The 7,359-nt window shown below is 36.2% G+C and overlaps 2 protein-coding genes across 2 annotated transcripts; both read right to left on the bottom strand.

Moving 5' to 3' along the window:
- Positions 1-4,356, bottom strand: LOC107555015 (sterol 26-hydroxylase, mitochondrial-like). The gene is made up of 8 exons (XM_016237699.1): positions 4,054-4,356; positions 3,588-3,778; positions 2,732-2,931; positions 1,902-2,099; positions 1,055-1,218; positions 445-611; positions 298-319; positions 1-6 (listed from the first exon to the last, which is right to left on the bottom strand). The coding sequence occupies exons 1-8, from the start codon at positions 4,270-4,272 to the stop codon at positions 1-3; spliced, it is 1,167 nt and encodes a 388-aa protein (XP_016093185.1). The 5' UTR covers positions 4,273-4,356.
- Positions 4,357-5,625: 1,269 nt separating this feature from the next.
- Positions 5,626-6,442, bottom strand: LOC107555054 (ELL-associated factor 2-like). Its single transcript, XM_016237741.1, has 2 exons — positions 6,152-6,442; positions 5,626-6,065 (listed from the first exon to the last, which is right to left on the bottom strand). The coding sequence occupies exons 1-2, from the start codon at positions 6,369-6,371 to the stop codon at positions 6,016-6,018; spliced, it is 270 nt and encodes an 89-aa protein (XP_016093227.1). The 5' UTR covers positions 6,372-6,442; the 3' UTR covers positions 5,626-6,015.
- Between the last annotated feature and the right edge of the window lie 917 nt (positions 6,443-7,359).

Raw genomic sequence — 7,359 nt, 5'->3', positions numbered from 1 at the left:
CTACACCTAAAATAAAAATTACACAGGAACATAATAATGCAATACTATAAGTACACAATTTGATCTTTAAGGCTCTATTTATTAGAGCATAATTGCTTTCCACATATTTTTATGACCCTGGTCAGTCTTGTGAAGTGAACAGTTGCGTGTTTGTAATAGACAAAATAGAGTCCTTTAACCATAACATTGCTTTCTCTGGTTTCTCCACTGATTGACTAGGGTTGTGTGGATCACTTGTGGATTATTGAGATGTTTTTATCAGCTGTTTGGACCCTCATTCTGACGGCACCCATTCACTGCAGAGGATCCAAAACCAGTTCTGATGAATAAAAAACTCAACTACTACTTCGAGTAAATTTTAAGCAACTTTTAATTTTTGGGTGAACTATTCCTTTAAATATGTTTATAACACAGTATAACTGAGATATACAGAAGATACTATACCGAAGAGTCTCTCTAATGATGGCTTTTAGCAATGGCATCCTGGTGATGTCTTCACTGCAGGGCACTTTTTCACCAGGGCAGACACTGATAACCTCCTCATAGAGCTTCTGCTGGATCTCTGGCTCTCGTGCCAAGTGATACAATGCCCAGGAAATAGTGTTTGATGTCTAAAATGAGCATGCATTAAAAATGCTGAATCTCAAATATGTTACAAATACTAGTGTGAGATTCTATAACACCCTGTGGCCTTCGCCTTCTGTACCCCATTGCATTAGCATTACATCACCAGGCAATCACAAGACATGATATATATTCGTAGCTGTTTTTTCCTAGACTGTCTCATTCCATTTCCCTGCTTGTGCTGAGTTAACAGTTTCACTTCCTGTTACTTATAAAGTATAAATTGAAGCCCCTCACAATAAAGATTTGAACCTTGAGTGAAAGTGAACTATACTTCTTGTGTCTAACAATTAGTGACACTTATTTATTGCTTATTTCTTTCTTTTAGTTTGAAATCAAATGCTGCAAATGGCAAGATTGTTTATAAAATGAAACTACTACAAAGTATTTGTTGCAATACATTGCATCCGTAAAGAGTGAAGATACTTACAGTGTCGACTCCAGCCAGCAGAAGCTCTGTAATGCTTCCTAAAACCTCAGTGAAGGACATCTGTTCACTGATCAGGAGGTGTGTGAGATACTCGCCCTCCACTGGCTGCCCATGTTTCACCATTTCCTGAATCTCTGTCATCTTCTTCTGCACCAGTTCATCCGCTTTGCAAAAAAAAAACCTGCATATTTGAAGATGATTGCCATTCTCTTCCCTGATGAGTATGGTTTGAATAGAGACACTTAGACTACTGTTCAAATGTTTGGGGGATTGTTTAATGTTTGTGAAAAAGTCTCTTATTCTGTCATAGACTGCATTTATTTGATAAAAAATAATCAGTAAAAAAATTATATTGTGAAATATTATTACAATTTAAAATTGAATAACTATTTTCTATGTAAATATATTTTAAATGTAATTTATTCCTGTGTTGACAAAGCTGAATCTTCTACAGCGATTACTCCAGTATTCAGTGTCACATGATCCTGATTTGGTGCTCAAGAAACATTTCTTATTAATGAAAACATCTGTGCTGCTTAATATTTTTGTGGAATGTATCCACAAGTGATTTTTTTTCAGGTTTTACTGCTGAACAGAAAGTTCAAAAGAACAGCATTTATTTGAAATAGAAATCTTTTGTAACATTATATTGTAAATGTCTTTACGGTCGCTTTTGATCAATTTAATGTATCTTCGCTGAATAAAACGATTAATTTACTTTTTTTTTAAAGTACTTATCCCAAGACAATAAAACAATAAAAACATTTTTTTTCATAACAATAATTCTATTAATTTAATTTTTTTTGTTTTTAGCTTTTAAACATGACAATAATAGGAATAAACTTACCAACTTTGAACAAATGATCCCAAACAGCAACAAAATGCTTCCAAAAAGGCAAGTAGGGCCAGAGAGATTTGGGGAACAGGATCACGATGGGAGAAAGACGGAACATTTCCCCAACAGAGAAGATAAACTTCTGTGTTTCTTCAGGAACCACATCATTCAGACACCCCATACGAGTTTCAAACAACACTGAGCATATTCCTTATGAAGGAAAGACAAAAACCTATATTAAGTGTGATGGACACCACACTTGTTATCAAATATAATTCAAACTATGTACAGTATATATACTATGTAAATATATATATATATATATATATATATATATATAGGGGTGCTCTGTGTACATTAATGAGGAAAAAAATGAACTTAAATGATTTTAGCAAATGGCTGCAATATAACAAAGAGTGAAAAATGTAAGGGGGTCTGAATACTTTCCGTACCCACTGTATATATATATATATATATATGTGTGTGTGTGTGCACGTGTGATAAAAAAACTACAACTAAAATCAAAATTACACAGGAACAAAACAATGCAATATTATTAGGCAATATATACAGTATATTAGAGCATAATTGTTTTCCAGGTATTTTTATGATGCTGATCTATTTGAAAGGTAGACTAGTAAAGTCAGCTGCACATGACTAGAAGCTATGAACTTGTCAAGGTCAATGCTCTTTATAGGATAACAAGTGGCCTTTGTTATCTAATGTGTGGCATTGACCCTTTGTACTCACTTGATTCATTAAAACAGCTAATATGAATGCTTGGGAATGACTCTATGGCATAATTCAATATCTTGACCTTGGAATTACCCAATATGTTATACCTTCAAAGGCAAACTTGTACAGTTCTCCTGCCACATCATACACCATTACTTCATTGCCTTTTGTTGTCCTAAGCTTAGCCACCTTCTCAATAAAGTCGCTCACCACACCATTAATGGCATTGGTGTAGGAGGACACGTGTTTGGGCTTCAGCATGCGAGGATTCAGGATGCTTCTAATGCGCTGCCACTCCACTCCCATTCTGAAACGGGACAATAAATACATTATGAGTATTGTCATTTATGTCAGCGTAATTACTTTCTCAAAAATCTTTGCATGATAATTTGCTAACAAACAAAAAAAGCATTTTGGGCATTTTATATTCAAAATAAGTTCAGAACATTGATTATGCTGACCTCTAAACACTGAATGAGTAAGCCCTCAATATTTTCTTTTTAGTTCGGAATTCCTCAAAACCAGTTTTCCCACTAACACTTGCAATTATTGTCTGCCTCTGCTGTCATCCTTCACAGAGATTTCAATTTCTTTGTTCACTGAAAAATCTCAAAAACAATTCCCTATTTATTCCCACTAAAATGGGCTTATGTAGCATACAAATTCCATAATTTTTTTTTCTTGAATTAGGTTTTGGTTTAACTGTTCAACGGACACAATAATGTGTGCCCTCAGTCATGTTTTCATTTTGTACTCACTTTCTAAGCAATCAATTGCAAGCTGCTAGCTATTCATGTTCAGACATGAACTACATTTGTGGCTTCATAACATCTGCAGATGTTTTTATGTATACTTCTGCAGCAGCTGACAGCATTATGGTTGCACATTATGTGTGCAATGAACGCATTTAAATAACAGATGAATGCTTGTGCCAATAATACTGGGGTCTCCGATGTTACTTACTCTGTGAGGGGTCCATAGGCATGATTCCGGAGTTTTCGGTAGCCTCTCCAGTGGGGCATGTCAGTACGGATGGGATGGCGACCCTCTTGCCGTAGAACCTGTTCTATGAGGTCTGCATTGGCCACATTAACAACAACCAGTGGTCCATATTTGGACTTCCAAAGGGGGCCGTAGATTTTGCTGTGCTCTATCTGCATTAATTACACATTTTAGTGTAAATAAAGATTCATGTTCATTTTAAAACATGCTACATATTATAACTATTCTATTACAGACATAATTTCAGGAAATTACTGACAATGTCATCCCACTCCTTCACATAAAGTAGTGAAAGATATAAAACAGTGAAATATACATAACAAAGATTTTAAAACCCTACATAACTTTCCCAGCAGAAATGAAGCCAGTCATTTGGAGATTAAACGTGTTAGTTTTTTTTTTTTTTACACTTTTTATGAATCTTTACCTGCATTTGATGTGTCGTTTGAAAATAACCTTTCCCAAAGAGCCAGTATAATGATGTCAGAAAGCTAGGACCATCCAAGTCGTCCATGGTTTTTTGTTTATCACCACCTATTAGTGCACTGGTTGTCCGAGTGAGGAATACCGATGTCAGGCATTTTATTCCTCCGTAGTCCTGCTTGCATAAAAATAATCCAGTTCTCAGCACCGAATGGGACAACATGTCTATTCTCGCAGTCCGCAACTCAAGTCTGTACAATAGCCCTGTTACAGCAGTGTGCTGCCCTGCAATGGCAGTCTGTGGCAAAGCGACTCTTCCCCTGCAGATGAACTTAAGTAAACTCGCCTGTTTTCGAGGGGATCTGTTCCTGTCGAGATTCTGTGAAAGCCGCCAGTGTTATCACTGTAAATTCAAGCGAATGTACACTACCGAGCAAACGTTTGAGGAGCAGTGAAGACTTTTACATGTTTTTGTAATAAGTCTCTTATGCTCACCAAAGCTGTTGAACAATTACTCCGGTCTTGAGTGTCACATGAATAGAATGTTTAAAAGAATAGAAAGCCCTTTCAATAGAAGTTAAATTATCAAAAAAATTATTTGCAAATCAACACATGATGTTACAAATGAACTCATGGCAAGTGAAATGTGGAAAGATTTTACCTGGTTTTATTAATGCTTTCTTATAAACATCTGACAGTGTTTCATGGGAAAAGGCTATGAAAATCACCATGCATAGCACAGAGACACCGTTACAGTATACGCAAAAAAATAAATAAAAAATGTTCATGCACACTTGCTCAGGGTCATAGAGGGAACATTATTTCAACATCTTTGTTTCAGAAACAAACCAATGCATGTTTTAAAGTTTGTGCCTCCAAACAGTCTCTCTTCATCTAAAAGATGCATGTCTCATGAGCCACTGCATAACGTTCAAAAAGATTTATGTTGAAACCCTCACCATAATTAGAGCAACAATTCCTATCTCACAATTACTCGATAAGACTTGATCAAATTAATCTGTCCATAACATGAAGCTCAGTTAAACTTTGCAGCTCAGATGCTGAAAATGATATTCTGCTATATGAAGACAATAAAATGATCAACAAACAAATATCACAAAAGAAATCTTTATTAGTCTACACACAATTTTAAGGATCAAACACTTCCCACAGAACTACATTTACCACACCAGTCAACCCTGCTACATTACACTGAATGGCACATCATATTTTGCAATTAGTGCTCAAGAAGAACTGGCTAAGGACATCCTTTAAGAGTGAGAGTGTTGATTTTGGGACACACACAACACAGAGACTTCTACCTCTAAATGTATATATTTTTATGCAATAAAAAAAGGGTATACTTAAATGCAAGAGAATGGGATGGATAGTCAAATACACCTTATATACAAGGCACAGTTTGTTATAAGCAAATGTCTCAGAATTATCAAAAGAGAGACAAATTCAAGTATTGCAGGTCGCGTAATGTGTAAATATCTGAGATTGAGCTTGGCACCTTAATTTACTGGTGCTCCTTAAGACTCCTTATAATATGCTGCTGAATCACTTGTGCTTGAGTATTTTAAGCCTAAAAAAAAAAAAAAAATTATGTATATATTATAAGACGACCATGGTGACCTTTCTAAACAGTTATTTCACAAACAGATATATTTCTATAACCTCTGAGGAAGCAATTATAGGACATTCCTATAAAACTAACATCTATGCAGTAGCATTCTCAACAAAATAAATACTTTTTCTTAATTTACCAATACAGAAACCCCCCCAGCAATGTGTCCAATTGCACAGCTTTTGCTGATCCAAGTATTACTGGGGGGGAAAAAAAGATTTCCTAACTGAGAAGTTGACAGGGATTTGGATTCAGGTATCACAAAGTTAACTAGTGAAAACACTTCCTGAACACCTGACCCTCTTTCAGCATCAGGTGTCCCACACGTCTTTGCAGTTAGTCATCGTCACTTTCACTCCCAGACTCACTCAACTGGAGATCATTTTCTGAAATGAATCAAAACATGAGCATATTAGACACACAAAAGAGAGTGATAGACCAACCAAAATCACCCAGATGCCCTGAAACTCACTAAGTGTGTTCATTAAATGCCCGCTGCTCTCCTCCACACGGCTTTGAGATGTGTTGAGAGCAGAGGTGCTCTGGGGGGGAGCTGGGGCCAAATTATGTGGGGGGCGATCCTCTGAGTCACTGCTGCTGGAGCTGTCCCCGCTACTGGAGGATGAGGAACTGTGGGAATCTGAGGAGCTGTCCCCACTGCTCATCTGATCCATGACACGCGCCTCGGCCATCAGCTCTACAGAAACACATAACACAAGAAGGATTAACTAAAGAATTCCAGTACACTACTGTTCAAGGGGTTTTGGGTCAGTAAGATTTTGAAAGCAGTCTCTTATGCTGCTCACCAAGGCTGCACTTATTTAATGAATACAGCAATATTGTGAAACACACAATATATTTACAATATTATTGCAATTTAATATAACTGTTTTCTATTTTAATATAATTTATAATGCAATTTATTGCTGTGATGGCAAAGCTGAATTTTCAGAACCCATTCCTTCAATCTTCAGTATTACATTATCCTCTAAAAATCATTCTAATATCCTGATTTGCTGCTTAATTATAACCATCAATGTAGAACAGTTGTGCTGCTAACGATCAATTTTGATAAATTGAATGTGTTCTTGCTAAATAAAGTATTCATTTATTTAAATGAAAAAAAATCTTACTGACCCCAAACATTTTGTCTATTTTACCATTTTCATATATGTTTTTGGTTCATGGCTCTGTAATCAAGCTGGTGTCCTGCTGATTATACTGTCTGAACTGATGTTTCCAGATATTGGCAAGTGTTACCATCTGATATGTTTGAGTTGAGCGTGGTGTACGTGTCCGTGCTCTTTATTCACCCGCTTGAATGTGAATAAGCTATAAACTCAGAATTTAAGAAATATTTAATATGGTAAATGGTAATTAGTGGAATGCACAGATTACATATTTTTTTCTTTCTTTTTTATGTGGACCTAAAAAAATTTTTTTTGTATAGCATGCAACAATGATTCAGCATACAGTATTTGAACCTTTTCAGAGTAGTGCTTGCTCGGGCAAAACTCACCGTCATGATGCTTAGGTGCTCTTGGTGGTTGCTAGGGCATTGCTAGGGTGTTATGGATCATTGCTATGGTGTTCTGGGCAGTTGTTGGGGTTTTACCTGTGTGGATCATAGGGTGTTCTCAGTGTATTGCTTGGATGTTATGGGTGGTTGCTAAGGCATTT

Source organism: Sinocyclocheilus grahami, unplaced genomic scaffold (assembly GCF_001515645.1).
Source record: "Sinocyclocheilus grahami isolate Dianchi unplaced genomic scaffold, SAMN03320097.WGS_v1.1 scaffold523.1, whole genome shotgun sequence".
Taxonomy (NCBI): Eukaryota; Metazoa; Chordata; class Actinopteri; order Cypriniformes; family Cyprinidae; genus Sinocyclocheilus; species Sinocyclocheilus grahami.
Note: the sequence above shows the minus strand (reverse complement) of the source record. Positions and strands in the feature narration are given on the sequence as shown.

Excerpts from the sequence above, each read along its gene's own strand:
- LOC107555015 (XM_016237699.1), bottom strand. The coding sequence starts at position 4,272 with ATGTTGTCCCATTCGGTGCTGAGAACTGGATTATTTTTATGCAAGCAG. Across the intron at positions 2,932-3,587 it reads GCCTATGGACCCCTCACAGA|AATGGGAGTGGAGTGGCAGC; the intron begins GTAAGTAACATC and ends GTCCCGTTTCAG. Across the intron at positions 1,219-1,901 it reads GGATCATTTGTTCAAAGTTG|CGGATGAACTGGTGCAGAAG; the intron begins GTAAGTTTATTC and ends TTTTTTGCAAAG.
- LOC107555054 (XM_016237741.1), bottom strand. The coding sequence starts at position 6,371 with ATGGCCGAGGCGCGTGTCATGGATCAGATGAGCAGTGGGGACAGCTCC. Across the intron at positions 6,066-6,151 it reads GCATTTAATGAACACACTTA|AAAATGATCTCCAGTTGAGT; the intron begins GTGAGTTTCAGG and ends GATTCATTTCAG.